At 39.1% G+C, this 18,685-nt stretch overlaps 1 protein-coding gene across 1 annotated transcript in view; it reads left to right on the top strand.

Moving 5' to 3' along the window:
- Positions 1-18,685, top strand: part of LOC136874874 (uncharacterized) — a 210,034-nt gene that overhangs the window by 102,244 nt on the left and 89,105 nt on the right. The window contains exon 6 of the mRNA XM_067148570.2: positions 3,071-3,256. Coding sequence (XP_067004671.2) covers positions 3,071-3,256 — 186 coding nt within the window. The remainder of the gene's footprint in view (positions 1-3,070; positions 3,257-18,685) is intronic.

Raw genomic sequence — 18,685 nt, 5'->3', positions numbered from 1 at the left:
AGCAAATACAACATGGGTATGGAATTTCAAGCAGCATTTTCAGATAGGATCACAAAAAATTATGCCGTTTGTCACACGAAAAGAAGAAGAAGTAGATGAAATTACTAACATCTTGCATTCCTCACCAGGCGAGTTGGCTGTGCGGTTAGGGTCGCGTAGCTGTGAACTTGCATCCAGAAGATAGTGGGTTCAAACACCCCCCTGCCAGTAGCCCTGAAGATGGTTTTCCATGGTTTCCCATTTTAAAACTAGGCAAATGCTAGGATTGTACCTTAATTAAGGCCACGGCTGCTTCCTTCCAACTCCTAGACCTTTCCTATCCATCGTCACCGTAAGACCTATTTGTGTCGGTGTGATGTAAAGCAAATAGAGAAAAAAAATCTTCATTCGTGGAGAGAAGAGGCAATGTTGCTTATAGAACAGTATGGTGCTGCCAATGTGTATAATGCAGATCAATCTGGCATCCATAAAGAATCGCATTTCGGGAGAACACTTGATCACCGTGGTAAGATCATGTGTGGTGTTACACAATCACAAAGTGCACAGACACATTCATTCACAATTATGCCAATTGTATCACACATGGGACGTTCCTTCCCTGTCTGTATATCGTATTGCAGGAATCAAAGCCACCAAGTCAAGCTGTCCAGCAGGTACGTTTAAAGCCTTTAATTTAATTGTGCAGTGGTCGAAATCTGGAAAAATGACAAAAGAACTTTTCTGTATATTTCTGGAGTTGACATTTTTATCTCACACTGGTCCATTGAACTGTTTACTGTTGGATTTCTGGGTGCCTCACAAAGATAATAATTTAATATATGAATTACTTTCATTAAATAACTATGAACCTGAAAAGTTTAAAGTGAAAATCATTCCAGCAAAATCACCTTCTCTAATTACAACCGTTAGACAGGCATTTTTTACGAACTTTCAAAACAATAGACTGATATATCTGTGATTTTGTTGTGTTAAGTAATATCGATGTGAACTTGCAACAGCTTAACAATATTATCAAACGCATGTCATTGATTTACAATCAAGAATGTTCACCGTGCTTCTGTTTGTCATACAGACATGGGTGGAAATTAGTGGGCCTAATTAGCACGAATGAAACTTTTGAAAATAGCACAGACTATTGTATTAGGAAAGGAACTGTTACTTCTGAATTCTTATGGAGGACAATAATTATTGTGATCAGCTTTCTTTACCCAAATGTAGCTGCTGCAAGAAGCTGTTGTGTTTCAAATATTCTTTCTTAATTTCCATTATGATTCACAGGAGACTGAATATGTTGAAGGGGATTAAACACGACTGCCACATTATTGGTGAGTATGTTATTGTTTAATCAGTGCATATTCATACATACAGTGACTCCTCCTTTACAATACAGAACGTTATTCCTTTTTTTTTTTTTTAAGGACATGTTTTGTCTCTTCCTTGTGAGACATCTTCAGCCTAAAAGTATTATAATAATAAACACATGATATTCTTAGTAACACTAAAAAGAATGACTTATCCTTAAAATGTCTAAGAGTCAAGATGACTCAATCTGTCATATGTAAACACATTGTCATTGTTTTTTAGTGATATTAAGAATATCATGTGTTTATTATTATAACATTTTTAGGCTGAACGTGTCTCACAATGAAGAGACAAAAGATGTCTCTTTTTAAAATAAAATAAGAAAAGGAATAACATTGTAGTGTATTGTAAAAGTGGAGTCACTCAATTATTAAGACCTACTATCTTGTTGAGGCTGACAATGTGGATTAATTATGAAATGTATTTCTTGTGCATACATACATACATACCTTGAATATTTTTAACCCTCATGCGATTACAACATACGGTAACTGCAGGTTAGTACTTAATTGTGTCTTTAAAACATATATAAATTAATTCCAAATTTTGTGATTACTGCATTATGATTTAAAAGAAATGAATATGTAATTTAACAGGCATACAATGTTCACATGGTTCATTGCACTCACAGTGCTGTCTCCCTCCCTCTCTCTCTCTTCCTCGCCCGCTTCTCCTTACATCATGCCAGCAGTTCAAAATAACTTCACTCCAGTTGGACACTGACGACTCCCCAGCCGCACATCTTTACCGCCCTGTAACTCATAGATACATGCACGATAGGATGTAATGATCAAGGGTTTTACATATTTCAGTGTGCTCTTTAGAATGGTGTATAAATCAGTTTCAAGTTTTCTTAACATAGATTGATGGTCCCTTGTCAGTATTACTGGTTTAATTCTCTAATTGCCTGTCACTGGAGAGCTTTAATATACATGACATTAGTAGTTTTATTGGTAATTTTCCTGTGTATGTGTACAGAGTTTTATTTGTGCTCACTCATGCAACAGGTTACACTTTGGGGATAGCCGAGTAGAATTCTACAGTCCCTACTTCTGTTTTTTCTCTGGACAATAAAGGCTTTATCCAATATTTTTTAGGTTGTGCAACTCCAAGGTATATCAACATGATTGATTCCTGTTGAGAAATAAGTTTAAAAAACTGAAAATATTGGGTCCGATGATTGCCACAGACAATAATGGCCTTATTTAATATATTTTTAAGTTCTGTGATTCCATGGTATATTTAACACGATTGATTCCTGTTGAGAAAGAAATTTTTAAAACTGAAAATGTTGATTTCAACAATCACTACTCTGCCCAAATCTGACACTGTACTTGAAAACACAAAGAACAAAGAAAATCTCCACATCTTCATACACTGCCATCTTTGAATAGATAGGCTCTCTGTTCATCAGTCTCTATTCTTCTACATCCATCTTTTCTCAGCCCCTGATTTCTGCTTCTCAGCTTCATCAGGATGGCAACACTCATTGAGGGGCCATGTTTTCTCTTTCTATTGCTCCCTCTTTCTACACTGACCTGTGATTGTATACATCCTATTATGTGTTCCTTTCCATATTTCTATCTTTATGACTTGATGTACTGTATCTTGTTTTCCCTTTATAAATACCTTTATTCTGCCTTAGTTTGGCAATCAACAATCTTTGTGACAGAGTTGTTATTGTGATACTTTCCTTTCTGTAAAATAGACCGTTCTCTTAGGCCGAGATGAGCAGATGGGTGTTCCACTGTCTGCAAGCAGTGTTCACAAACACATGGATCCTTACGTGACCACAACACAGTTGGTGCATCGTCCTTTCACATGGCGAGAGCTCAGCAACATTGTTAACCGCAAGAACATTGTAACGTTTTATGATTACAGTGGATTACCCAAGGTAAGTCATTTATATTTCTACAGTCCCTACTTCTGTTTTTGCCATGGACAATAAAAGCTTTATCTAATATATTTTTAGTTTGTGTGACTCCATGATATATGCAACATGATTGATTCCTGTTGAGAAAGAAGTTTAAAAAGCAAAAAATGCTTGGGATTATGCAATTATAGTTTTAGCTATAATGCTTCAATATTGAAAGTATTTCACCCACTTTGCCAGTCATCAAAAATGTTTAAGTGTGCCCATCAATCCTGCGGGCATCTTGCTCAGGGTCATCTTGGGTCATGTTTATTCATGTATCTTGGGTTCATTTCTGACTTACAGCATTTGGTAGTGTATGTTGTTTATTTAGGAATAGTGTATTCCAGAGGGAAAAATGTTAGATAATATAGGCTTCACTCAGACTTGTATATTTTCTTATGGGCCTACACGCAGTTAACTGCAACAAATGAGAATAACATACCAGTCAAAATAAATAGGTTTATACCAAGCTTGGTAGCTGCAGTCGCTTTAGTGCAGTCAGTATCCAGTATTCAGTAAATAGTGGAATCGAACCCCACTGTTGGCAGCCTTGAATATGGTTTTCAGTGGTTTCGTATTTTCACATCAGCTAAATGCTGGGGCTGTACCTTAATTAAGGCCACGGCCATTTCCTTGCCACTCCTAGCCCTTTCCTCTCCCATCGTCGCAATAAGACTTACCTGTGTCCATGCGATGTATAAAAAAGTTTTTAACCTCTTGGTGATGATAGAAAATGACACAAAATAAACCTCAAATGAATATCATAGTCATGACACAAAATAATGTTTGTAAATTATTTTAGTCAAGGACAAGATGGAAATCAACTATCTAGAGTGACTTTATCATGAACACTAGTTTGCAGACACAGATCATTCAAGCCATCCCTTTTACACTGGGATTATATTACAAATAAGAAAATACACAAGTCTGATTGAAGCCTATGCTATCTAACATGTTTCCCTCTGGAATACACTACGCTATTCCTAAATAAAGAACATACACATATCAAATGCTGTATGTATACATACATGCATTATAATTTTAGACCATTATGCCTTTCAGCGTTCAGTCTGCAAGGCTCTGTGAATTTACTATACGTTGCCACAATCCTCTATTTGCAACTAGTTCTGTGGCCTCATTTAGTTCTATACCTCATATATTTGAATCGTTAGAAACTGAGTCTAATCATCGTCATCTTGCTCTCCCTCTACTTCTCTTACCCTCCATAACAGAGTCCATTATTTTCCTAGGTATCCTATCCTCCTCAATTCGCCTCACATGACCCCACCACCGAAGCCGGTGTATGCATACAGCTTCATCCATCGAGTTCATTCCTAACATAGCCTTTTATCTCCTCATTCTGAGTACCCTCATGCCATTGTACCCAACTGTTTGTACCAGCAATCATTCTCGCTACTTTCATGTCTGTTACTTCTAACTTATGAATAAGATATCCTGAGTCCACCCAGCTTTTGCTCCAAGCAAAGTTGGTCTGCAAACAGACCGATGTAAAGATAGTTTCGTCTGAGAGCTGACTTCCTTCTTATAGAATACTGTTGTTTGCAACTGCAAGCTCACTGCATTAGCTTTACTACACCTTGATTCAATCTCACTTACTATATTACCATCCTGGGAGAACACACATCCTAAATACTTGAAATTATCACCTGTTCCAGCTTTGTATCACCAATCTGACATTCAATTCTGTTGAATTTCTTACCTACTAACATCAATTTAGTCTTTGAAAGGCTAATTTTCATACCATACTCATTACACCTATTCTCAAGTTCCAAGATATTAGACTGCAGGCTTTCAACACAATCTACCATTAAGACCAAGTCATCAGCATAGGCCAGACTGCTTACTACATTTCCACCTAACTGAATCCCTCCCTGCCACTTTATACCTTTCAGCAGATGATGCCTGTAAACTACGAACAGCAAAGGTGAAAGATTACAGCCTTGTCTAACTCCTGTAAGTACCCTGAACCAAGAACTCATTCTACCAACAATTCTCACTGAAGCCCAATTGTCAACGTAAATGCCTTTGATTGATTTTAATAATCTACCTTTAATTCCATAGTGCCCCAGTATGGCAAACATCTTTTCCCTCGGTATCCTGTCATATGCTTTCTCTAGATCTACGAAACATAAATACAGCTGTCTATTCCTCTTGAAATATTTTTCAATTACCTGGAACGTACTGAAAATCTGATCCTGACAGTCTCTCTGTAGTCTGAAACCACACTGGTTTTCATCCAACTTCTTCTCAACCACTAATCGCACCCTTCGTTCCAAGATGCCAGTGAATACTTCGCCTGGTGTACTAATCAATGAGATACCTCGATAGTTGTTGCAATTCTTCCTGTTCCCTTGCTTATAGATAGATGCAATTACTGCTTATGTCCAATCTGGAGGTACCTTACCAACATTCCATGCTAACCTTACTACTCTATGAAGCCATTTCATCCCTGCCTTCCCACTAAAAAAATACTTCACCATTTCAAGTCTAATTTCATCTATTCCTGCTGCTTTATGACAATGGAGATTATTTACCATTCTTTCCACTTCCTCAAGCGTAATTTCACCAACATCATTTTCCTCCTCCCCATGAACTTAGCTGTTCGCAACACCACCAGGAAAATTTCCTTTTACTTTGAGAAGATGTTCAAAATATTCCCTCTATCTCTCCAGTGATTCCCTGGGGTCTATTGTGAGTTCACCTGAATTACTCAAAACACTGTTCATTTCCTCTTTCCCTCCCTTTCTAAGATTCTTTATTACTGTCCAGAAAGGTTTGCCTTTTGCTTGACCTAGCCTTTCCAGGTTATTACCAAAATCTTCCCACGACTTTTTGAATTCAATGACTATTTGTTTCACCCTGTTTCTTTCAACTATGTACAATTCCCTGTCTGCATCAGCCCTTGTTTGGACCCATTTCTGATAAGTCTTCTTTTTATGTTTACAAGCTGCTCTCACTTCATCATTCCAACAAGATGTTCGCTTTTTCCCACCTTTACAGACAGTTGTTCCTACGTATTCCCTTGCTGTTTCTACTACAGCATCCCTGTATGCCACCCATTCTCTTTCTGTATCCTGAACCTGCTTACTGTTTACTATTCGAAACTTCTCACTAATCATATCCATGTACTTCTGTCTAATTTCCTCATCCTGGAGATTTTCTACTCTTATTCATTTGCAGACAGATTTCACTTTCTCTATCGTAGGTCTAGAGATACTTAGTTCACTACAGATCAGATGGTGGTCTGTATCATCAAAAAATCCCCGGAAAACTCATACATTCCTAACAGACTTCCTGAATTCGAGGTTGGTTATGATATATTCTCTTATGGAGCTGGTACCCCTAGCCTCCCATGTGTAGCAGTGAATAGCCTTATGATATAGATGTTGATTCCCATAGTGAAACTGAAACATTTATCCCGTATGAGTAAATTTATATATAAATTATAAATTAATCAGGACAAATATTTCAGTTTCCCCATGGTAATCAATATCTATATCACCTGCTGGCCAAGCAGGCATCAATTTTTGTACATGAGACAAAGTGTCTCATAGTGCATTGGCACTGCTGGTGGCTCCAGGTAGAATATGCAGTGGCCTCCATGTTTTTTTTTTTTGCTAGAGGCTTTACGTCGCACCGACACAGATAGGTCTTATGGCGACGATGGGATAGGAAAGGCCTAGGAGTTGGAAGGAAGCGGCCATGGCCTTAATGAAGGTACAGCCCCAGCATTTGTCTGGTGTGAAAATGGGAAACCACTGAAAACCATCTTCAGGGCTGCTGATAGTGGGATTCGAACCTACTATCTCCCGGATGCAAGCTCACAACCGTGCGCCTCTACGCGCACGGCCAACTTGCCCGGTGGCCTCCATGGTATGCACTAGCCATGCATCTTGGTGGGTGTGCTATGTACCAGCTGATGAGCCCAACTTAGCACACAGGAGAGAAACGCTGGCAACCAGGAATGAGTTAGCTGGAAAATTTATAATGTCCAACAACAGACCATTTCTACTGGAATAGCTGTATGCTTGAAGAATATATTCGTAACTGCTAAACCCATACTAGCACAGAAGTCCAGCAGACGCTCCATTCCCATTAGCCTGCATATCTTACCCACATTTACCAGTCACCCTTTCATATCCTTCAGTTCTATTTCCAACTCTCGCATTGAAATCGCCCATTAGCACTATCCTATGCTTGCTGTTGACCTTGACTACGATGTCACTTGATGCTTCATAAAACTTGTCAACTTCATCCTCATCTGCACCCTCACATGGTGAATACACTGAGACAATTCTCGTCTTAATTCCTCCAACTGCTTAATCTTCCCACATCATTCGCTCATTTATGTGCCTAACAGAAACTATGTTGCGTGCAATGGTATTCCTGATAAACAGCCCTACCCCAGACTCTGGCCTACCCTTTTTAACACCTGTGAAGTACATTTTATAATCTCCTATCTCTTCCTCGTTATCTCCCCTTACCCAAATATCACTTACTCCTAGCACATCCAGATGCAGCATCCTCTTTGCTGACTCAGCCAGTTCTACTTTCTTTCTTCCATAAGCTCGCCATCAAATTCCATTTCATTCGCCAAGATGTTTCCAAGGAGTCCCTTGCCTGTCAAATGGGAGTGGGACTCCGTTACTCCTGTAGGTCCGAGGCTTGCTTAAAATGTTCTGAGCTCGGTAAATTCATGAAGCAGGATGCTACCCTACTTGCAAATAGTCCAAGTGAGGATCTCTCCTGTAACGGGTTATGGACCACCGGTGAATTGTATAGTCCTAGCCGCCTGAGCACAAGGAGGGCCATGACTCAGAATATGTCTGAGATGCCCACTCTCATTCCATAGCACCTGGTATCCCGACTCTCAGGACCACTTACTAGGACACTCAGCCATTGCCCATGGTTCACGAACTTGGTTGTGACTACAGTAACCCATACCATGAACCATAGATACATGAACAAACAAAACAAATGACCACTAGGCAAAACTAGTGTCATCCAAAAGCACATTAATCACACATAAGTGGAAATGAAATGGCGTATGCTTTTAGTGCCGGAAGTGTCCGAGGACAAGTTCGGCTCATCAGATGCAGGTCTTTTTTGATTTGACACCTGTAGGCGATCTGTACGTTGTGATGAGGATGAAATAATAATGAAGACGATATATATACTCAGCCCCCATGCCAGCAAAGTTAACCAATTATGGTTAAAACTCCCGACCCTGCCAGAAATGGAACCCAGGACCCCTGTGACCAAAGGCCAGCATGGTAACCATTCAGCCAAGGAGCCAGACAATCACACATAAAATATTTTTTTTTAATCATACACAAAATAAAACACACAAAGGAAAACATACATAATGAATACAGCTGTCTGCAGGCCATTCCTTGCAGGTGACCCCGCCAGATGCATCTGTCATCGAGGTTTGAACATGTTGTCTCTGGTGATTGAAAATAGGGGCTAAATTACTGTTGTTGTTCTTCTTCTTTTGCTACCGCTTCATCCCACACCTGTGGGGTTGGGGGTGCGAACTGCGTCGCAGATGTGGATTGGCCTTGTTTAACGGCCAGATGCCCTTCCTGGCGCCAACCCTATATGTAGGGATGTAATCGCTATTGCGTGTTTCTGTGGCGTTTGGCAGTGTGGTATGTTGTCTGAATATAATGAGGAGAGTGTTGGGACGGACACATAAACCCAGTCTCCGAGCCAGAAGAATTAATCAGAAGCGATTAAAATCCCCAATCCAGCCGGGAATTGAACCCGTGACCCTCTGAACCGAAGGCTAGTACTCTAACCATTCAGCCAATGAGTCGGACCTAAAATACCCTACTAGGAATATTTAAAAAGGAGCTTAACTACCTCTGTCTTGCTACCCTCTCTTTAATTAAACTAGGCTGAGAATAACTGAATGATCTACATTCCACAGTGAAACAATTCTAAACATTGCCTTGTTAACATAAAATACGGGACATGCATTCCTTGCCATGTGAGTCGACAAAGAACACTAGCCTTCCTTTAGGGGAAAGAAACATTCACCTCCCTGCTCCCTGTAGACTGGAGGTATGTCGTGAACTCATAACTCATTGTCTCTTGGGGAAATCCATAGCTCCTTTCTTAACAAATATCTCTTTGTCTCATATTAGCCTTCCTCTGGGCTTTCACTCACATAACACAATTATCTCCCTCATTTCAGTGAGGTAACATACAGTAATTTATCAATTAACTTACCTTATTCAGTGAGGTACTAAATGTCTCGACCCACTATATAGCTTTCATATTTCACACTAGAAGTCCTGGCTTCCTAATAGACTAATTCTACTCCTCCGCCTGACAACCTAATTCTTTATCTACAGCTGACTTTTTACACAACAAAAACAAATGGGTAGCACATAGAACAAAATATGGCTGCCTGTAAATATAGACACCTAGCTGTCATTGGTGGGGGTTCATTGTTCAAACCCGAACTCCCAAAGAATCTCTTCTTCACCACCTTAGTCCAAAATGACTGTTCTACATTAAACATATTTGCATGTATGACAAACTCATTAGGTTGAGTACCAGTCCATCCTACTTACATAATTCCCCTGAAAAACTACCAGCTCTCACCATTATAAATCAGAAGTCTAACTACTGCCATACACAGTGAAAACCCAAAATAAGAATGATCTCGCATAAAAATCTACATGTTTTTACACAAATTTAAATCACTCAGACTTGATGCTAAAACTACACTCATGCTATAAAGGTTATATAGGTACATTTATTCTAAAACCTAGTGTTTACTATTTACAGATTAATTAATTTAAAAAGAAAATTCCGCCATGCTACATGCGTGCTAATAAAATAATAATAGTCAGCCTCTGTCCACATAAATGCCTTTGTTCATGTCCGGAGGTCCATCTTTCAGTTTCTAGTTTGACATCCTCTCCTGGTAGACACACCTGTGATGATCAGATACTGCAACCTGCTTCTGGGATGTAGCTCCATAATCCTGTGGCACTTGCATTTTGTCCTAATGCTGCAGCACAAAACACATATGATTATGTTCAATTCTAATGTCTCCTTCTGATGCACACTTTATGATACAGTGTCTCTGATTCAAATGTCCTGAGATCAGATTATCAAAATTTAGAGTTTTTAATTAATCACTCACATCTAATTCTTTTAGTTATATGTCTTGGTGTCTATCCCTGCATATCTTTTCACTGCAATGATTGCAGCTCAAATTTTGATCCCTCCCTTTGTTTCGAGTGATAATAATAATAATAATAATAATAATAATAATAATAATAATAATAATAATAATAATAATAATAATAATAATAATATTCTGAGTTTGTGCTTAAAAGTGATCAGATAGTCCGTCCACGCACCCCACTGTTTCTTTATCAGTATTTATATTGATCCTACTTCAGTCTAATGATGTTTTCCCTCACAATATCTGCATTAAATATTCACACAAAGGAAAGTGTTCCACGAGATCGTCACATGTCCGTCCTACGTACACAAGATAGTTTAGTTGAGTGTCTCTGGTAGGGGATACCTGGGTGCTTATATGATATCGGTGAAAAAATGGTGTAATTTGGGATGACTTCCCCACTCCAAAGTCAATTATGCCCTATCCACGGGGTATTACAAATGAAAAAGTATGGTCGTCAGGTAGCCAATATTTTTATAGACTGATTGAGATTGGTCCGTACCGGATCCACTCGTACATTCTCACTCTTGAATGTAAATCCCCAGTTTGCAAACCAGATGGCCAGTGGAACTTTCCACTGTTGTGTAACACACTGCTATCTATTCTCTTAATTTTTAATGCAATAAAGTATGCCATTGGTGCTTATAAATTCCACTATTAATGTTCTGATCTTCTGACTTCATGTTCCACATCGTATTAATTAAATTCTTGAAATGCACACAATGTAATGAATGTTGGTCAAGCTGTTTTCTGATGGGGTTGGAGATTTCACTCGCTAGAAAACATGCTCCCACTTTCGCCGTTTGAGGACTCGTGACTGAGTTAAGCCCCTCCTCTGGATTCCCTGATTTAGTTCACTGGATCTCCCTTTCTCACTACTCTGATGGCTTGGGTGATGCTATCGAATGCTGCATGCTTCAAGACCCCGCAAACTTCCCAGCAGATATTGGAATATATTTTCTCGTATCCATTTAATCCTTGATTCATACCCCTCTCGGGTACATAAGATGAAGGCATTCATTAATAATGAATCCTATTTGTCCTCTGGACACCTTCATTTTAAAGATGTGTACATTGGCAAACAATCTGTGGGTCTGTTTTTATGAAGCTGGGCCAAGAATTCCAAAGGTGCAGTCACCTTTCAATGCATTTTCTACCTGTATTGCATTTCTGTTCCCAACCTACATTACAAGAGGGTTCTTGTCTTGTTTATATTCACTTCTTCAGAACATTTTTAAGACCATTTTATTCATAGGTGCCATATATACCATGGAAACATTTCAGATATTTGATTAATGAATTACCAGCACAAATGTTTAATAGTACTTACTTCAACGTTCACAGCTTACAGCTCTTTTTTTCTTTGAAATATAGTTCTGAGAACTCGTAACCCTACAGGACAAATTCCATTTGTTTACATTGGTGAGTATATAATAATAATAATAATAATAATAATAATAATAATAATAATAATAATAATAATAATGTTATTGTTTTTACATCCCACTAACTACTTTGACGGTTTTCGGAGATGCCGAGGTGCCAGAATTTTGTCCTGCAGGAGTTCTCTTACGTGCCAGTAAATGTACCGCTACGAGGCTGACGTATTTAAGCACCTTCAAATACCTACCACTGGGCTGAGCCAGGGTCGAAGCTGTGCAAGTTGGGATCGGAACGCCAGTGCTTCAACCATCTGAGCCACTCATCCTGGCAAGTATATCACAAGGAAGGCATTTGATGATTGGGTTGGAGGCATCTCAGTTGGTGGTAGAAAAAAATTTGACATAGCTGCAGTGATGTAGTTAAATTAAAATAATAATAATAATAATAATAATAATAATAATAATAATAATAATAATAATAATAATACCCGTGTGGGGATTTACCGGTTACCTCCATCGGGCGCGTCCCATTGGAATTGGGGAAGCTCGCTGGCTCTGCCACCAGCAGAGTCAGAGGGTAGTAGGAAAATAAAATACCACCGTGAAAAAAAAACTGGTCCCTTGCCAGGGTTACGGCGAAGACTGGTAAATGACCAGAAGCCAGAAAACATCTTGAGGCAACCTCTAGAGCTAACAACCCTAGTTGTAAAAGGATGGGTACCCGTCCAAAGCAAAGTCAAGTCAAAAAGCATGATGGCACAACATTTCAAGAAACATACCCCAGGGGGTAAATCTTCGGATAAATCCCTCGTCATGAACGCGACGGCGCACGAGTCTCGTTCGGATTCTGGGGGAGACTCGACATCATGCAAAAGACGAGTCGGAGCGTCTCGGTGTACCCCGAAGAGTCAAAAACTCAGGCCAAAATCTAAAACCTTTCTAGCAACTTTCAACATAAATTCACTTACACAAACTGGCAAGCTGAAAACCCTCACCAAAGCTCTTCACAAAAATCAGATATCCATAATGGCCCTACAAGAAACAAGGTACCCAGATGAAGAGATTTTTGAATCTGAAGGCTACCGATTTTTCAAGAGCAAAGCGCAAAGAGGAATCCTCAATGGAGCTGTGATGCTTGGAACCGCGTTTGCTGTTAGAACCAAGATCCTTAAATCGGTTGCAAATTTCGAACCTGTGAATGACAGATTGTCTATACTCACAATTAAATGTGCGAACAAAACCTACGCTCTAGTTAACGCACATGCTCCTACAAACGATAAGAACAAGTCTGATCCAGACGAAGTTGATAATTTCTGGGACCTACTGGATGAAAAATTAAACAAAATCCCCAAACACCATGTCAAGCTTCTTTTGGGTGACTTCAATGCCCAACTAGGTCGTGAACAGAAATACAAGAAAGTTATAGGAAATTACCCTGCTCACAAAAGAACCAATCCCAACGGCAAAAGACTGGTGTCCATTTGCGAAAATCACAACCTGCAGGTCATGTCGACCCACTTTTGCCATCTACCCAGAAAGCAAATGACTTGGCGTTCTCCCGTCCAAGCTCTCGGAGAGTTCCAAATTGATCATGTTGCAATCTCCAGGAGAAACAGCCCTGAGATTATGAATGTCAAGGTAAAGAAAGGCATCAATGTGGCCTCAGATCATTATATGTCTCGTATCAAAATCAAACCAATTCCCGCAAACACAAGGAAGACAACCAAACAGATCACACGCTTCGACAATGATAAACTTCGGCAAAGGGTGGAGGAGTTCCAGGAGAAGGCTAGACCAAATGACACTGACTTTAACAACGCCAAAAGTCTCCTTGTTGAGGCCGCCAAAGACGTTGCAGAAATCAAGAGAGGCAAAAAGCATGCCTGGTGGAATGGTACCTGCGAATCAGTCCTCCAAGAAAGACTCAATGCGTTGAAACAGTACTACTCTACAAAATCAGAAAATGATTGAGAAACCTACAAAACCCAACGTGCCCAAGCAGCTAGGGTGTTCAGAACCGAGAAACGTAAATACGAAAATTCTCTCATTGAAAAGATACAACAAAACCTTAGAAAGAATGAAAGCAGAGAGTACTACAGAACCTTCAAACGCAAACTCACTGGCTATAAACCACCATCTCTATGCTTTGAGTGAAAGGACGGCACACTGGCGATGTCAAATGAAGAAAATTGCAGCATTCTGGCAGATTACTTCAAGAATTTACTTAATTGCTCTAAACCGCAAAACGCCATTGAGACCGAGGAACCCTTACTCAGGTACCCAGATTCCAGACCACCCGACAGAGATGAAATCAAGCGCCACATTGCCCGTCTCAAAAATAACAAAGCGCCGGGGGAAGACTCAGTAGTAGCAGAACTATGGAAATATGCCCCAGAGGAATCACTTGATATCTTGCAAAAGCAAATAGAAGAAATTTGGAACAAGGAGACCCTACCCAAAGATTGGGAAATAGCTTGGATCCATCCATTACAAAAAAAAGGCAGCATGAAGACCATCAACAACTACAGAGGAATATCTTTGCTACCCGTGACTTACAAAATTTTATCACTTGGCATCCTGGAGCGTTTGGAAGCACAAGTCGAACATCAAATAGGTGAATACCAAGGAGGGTTCAGAAAAGGTCGCTCAACAGCTGAACAGATCCAAAATCTCAAAACGATCATCAGATATTGTGCAGTAAGGTCCAAGCAGTATGTGTCTGTCTTTGTGGACTTTAAGAAAGCGTACGACTCCATTGACTGGGAAGTCCTGCTAAACATCTTAAATGAATTTGGAGTTGATTTGAAACTGCTGGCATTAATTAGAGCCACCCTGACCGATACAAAATCCAAGGTGAAGTTCCACGGATGTCTCTCGAATTCCTTTGACATCAAAACAGGAGTCCGACAAGGTGATGGGCTATCCCCGATACTCTTCAACTGTGTTCTTGAAAAGATCATCAGAACCTGGCGGGTGAGATTACAGGAAACCAAGTACAGTCCATTGAGAATAGGAACCAAGTCCAAGGGGATCACAACAGACTGCTTAGCATTTGCCGATGATATTGCTGTTCTCTCAAACGACATAGAAACCGCTAGAGCTCAAGTTGAAATTTTAAAGGAAATTGCCGAACAAACTGGTTTGCAGATATCGTTTGAGAAAACAGAAGTAATGACTAACATCAAAGAGGCTCCACCAAAACTCCATACAAAATACGGGGACATCACCCGAGTAGACAAATTCAAATACCTGGGTGAGATCATAATGAAAAATGGACTGGACAAAGAAGCACTTCAGGGACGAGTACACAAACTGGAAATAGCCTACCAAACATCCCGCACAATCTACAACAAAAAATGCCTTTCCCAAAACACCAAGATACGTCACTATGAAACAGTTCTGAAGCCAGTAGTTCTATATGCAGCCGAAACCCTGTCTCTAAATGCCAACAAAGGACTCCTTGAAGAACTGGAGAAAAGAGAATGCAAAATTGTGAGAGGAATCTTGGGATCAAAGTACAGAAATGGAATCCATCAAAAGAGATCCAACAAGGAAGTCTACAGCAAAATAGAGAAAATTACCGACACAGTCAGAAAAAGACGGGCACGATTTTACGGTCATCTGAAAAGAATGGACGAAAGAAAGTTAATTAAAGAAATATTTCACTTTTTTGATTCAAACCCCAAAACCACAATTCCCTGGTTTAGAAATACCAAAGAAGACCTGCAAATGCTACATATCTCAGCTGAAGACGCCCTTAACAGAGATCTCTTCCACAAGAAAATATTGACGAACGGGCTAAACCGAGACGAGCAACCAAAGAGAAGACACGGTGCCCCTTGGACAGAGGAGCGTAAGCAGGCCCACTCTCAAAGAATGAGGGAAATTTGGGCTCTAAAGAAGGCCAAGTTCAGTGTCAAATGCAACAAGACTTAACGTGGTCCTTGATGGCCCCAGCGAATTATAATAATAATAATAATAATAATAATAATAATAATAATAATAATAATAATAATAATAATAATAATAACTACACATATATGTTTTCACTCAACGCAGTTATAATAACACTTGAAGTATATGCACAATCATTTACACAATCAATCTGTAAATTAGTGTCAGTATGGTAAAACTTACAGTATCTATGGTGGAATCTATACACTTGACCATATTAATGGCCTATAATAAATGTAGCTCGCTACATTAAATACTGTTAACACATCACTCTACTAAACCACAATTGAGCTGCCATAGCAGTACCAGTTACTCAACTTCCATAACAACTCGCTGCCAAGATGTTACCACTGCGGTATCAAAACAACTGACCACGATAAGATCACCAACTGACTTCCCTCTCTGTATAGCTCCCTTATATATAGGCTGGGGTTCTATTTAATTCTGTTTTCTTAGAACATAGTATTACTACAAGATACCTGGAAGATTCTATGATACAATTGGAAAATCCTAGTAATTTACTGTTTTAGAACTGTCTTGAAACAAGTTGTTACCATGACACATAACCTAAAGATATTTATAAACATCTAGAACAGCCCTGTCCAACGCGGCGAACGCGGGCGCCATGGCGCCCGAGGTGCCCTTTTATGGCGCCCTACGCAATTAATTTCCAAATTAAATTTTACTTAATATTTGGAAACAATACTTTTGCATTTCAATAAATATTCTTACTTTTCTCTTAAAAATACCGTCCTCAAAGTCAGGAATTTTTTTATATCCGTACCTCCAAATACACAAAGAGCTTTGAGTAAGCCATAAATGTGATCTAGGCCTAACTGACTCGTGTCCGCAATTAGTGAAGAGATAGAAGAAAGGTTCAGAAAGAGAGCTATTCGACATGTAAGTAGTTGCGACAAAGGAAAATACTCCACAAACCTCTCACTGTGGGGGGGGATAGCGCTAGGTATAAGGCCCTCTCTACTCATGGAGCCAAATATAGCCGTATATTTATTCTGCCAAACAGGACCGCTTCCTTATGATTCAATTGATTGCAATGCCATAAACTACCTACCATGACAGAGTTTCACCAGGACGACAATGGGACACCCAATTTGCCCACAAAGTAACTTTAATCCCAACAAAGCTGTGCCGTAAACAATGAACAAACGATTTATGAATGTCTTGCAATTGGAATGTTCCCAGTTCCTAGCTTTCAGGCGAACATTCAGTATTACTTGTGAGCTTATGCAGGGCTTTTGGAATACGTTTTGAGTGCATTGTGTTGTGATAAGTTGTACATTTAACATGTTTTGTGTGCTTTTTTTAATTACTATTTAAACTTTAAATTATTCTGTTTATAATCAGTTATATTTCATTAAACATAACTTGTCTTAACGTGGCCTAAGGCAAAGAAATTATGAATTTAACAGTGAATGGGAGGACCAGTATTGCTTTTTTGAAAACAAAGGAAAGTCTATGTGTTTATTGTGTAATGCTAGCGTGTCTGTTCCTAAGAGAAGTAATGTACAGCGACATTTTTTGACTAATCACAAAAAAATTGACAGTGAATTTCCTGTTAATTCTGAACTAAGAAAACACAAAGTGAAAAACCTAAAATCTAAATTAGCATTGCAAGAATGTGCGTTTAAGAAGCTAGTTCTTACAAAGTTTGTTACGTCCTAGCTAAAAGGAAAAAAAAATTTCAGTGATGGGGAAGTAGTGAAAGAAGCTATGCTAAATGCCACTGAATCTCTGTTCGAATCTCACAAAGATAAATCTGAATTGATATCTTCAATCAAATGTCTTCAATCAGTTGTCTCACCAAACTGTTGCTAGGCGGGTTGAACAGATTTCTAATAATATGGAATCTCAATTACATCAGGATTTGAAATCGTGTGAACATTTTTCACTCCAGTTTGATGAAAGTGCTGATATGTCTGACACTGCTGAGTTGTGTGTATTTGATAGAATGGTTTTTAATGATTTTACAGTAAAGGAAGAATTTGTCAAGCTATTGCCACTTCATGGACGCACTAGGGGAGAAGATATATTTAATGTTTTCGTTAAATTCACCAAAGAGAGTAACTTACCACTGTCAAAGATTGTCGCTATAACAACAGATGGGGCACTGTCTATGACTGGTAGAAATAATGGATTTCTTTCTCTTTGCACTAAGGATGAATCATTTCCAAAATCCCTTTCTTATCGTTATATTATTCACCGAGAAGCTTTATGCACAAAGGTTTTAAAGTTCGATCATGTCATGAAAATTGTAATTCATGTCGTGAATTATTTAAGATCGACATCTACTCGTCATGGATTGTTCAGAAATATTTTAAGTATGTCAGATTCGGAGTATGGTGACGTCATCCTTCATGCAGACGTAAGGTGGCTTAGTAGGGGGAAAACACTCGAATGGTTTTGCTGCCTGTTGGATGAGATACGAGACTTTATGAAATCATCTCCTGGGAAATATTATCACGAACTTGATGATATATCTTGACTAATCGAATTCGCATTTTTGGCAGACATCACCTCGAAATTAAATGAGTTACATCTCGAATTGCAAAGAAAAGATCATAATATTTCAGGTATGATGAGTATTGTCAATGTATTTGAAAAGAAAATGTATAGATTGTTCATTTAAATAGAAATTCCCTTTCACATTTTCCAAATTTGAAATCTACGGCAGATACAGTAAATGGCGGCAAGCGTGATTTTTAACTCTTGGGTCCGAATTTAGTAGCAGATTAGCCAGTTTTCAATGCTTGAACCAGTGACCATGTTTATCAATAATCCCTTCGCTTTTGTTGACGTTTGTGAGCTTGGAGGGAGGGTGTGTGAAGT

The sequence above is a fragment of the Anabrus simplex genome, chromosome 5 (genome assembly GCF_040414725.1).
Source record: "Anabrus simplex isolate iqAnaSimp1 chromosome 5, ASM4041472v1, whole genome shotgun sequence".
Taxonomy (NCBI): domain Eukaryota; kingdom Metazoa; phylum Arthropoda; class Insecta; order Orthoptera; family Tettigoniidae; genus Anabrus; species Anabrus simplex.
This window is presented reverse-complemented; position numbering and strand designations above follow the sequence as displayed.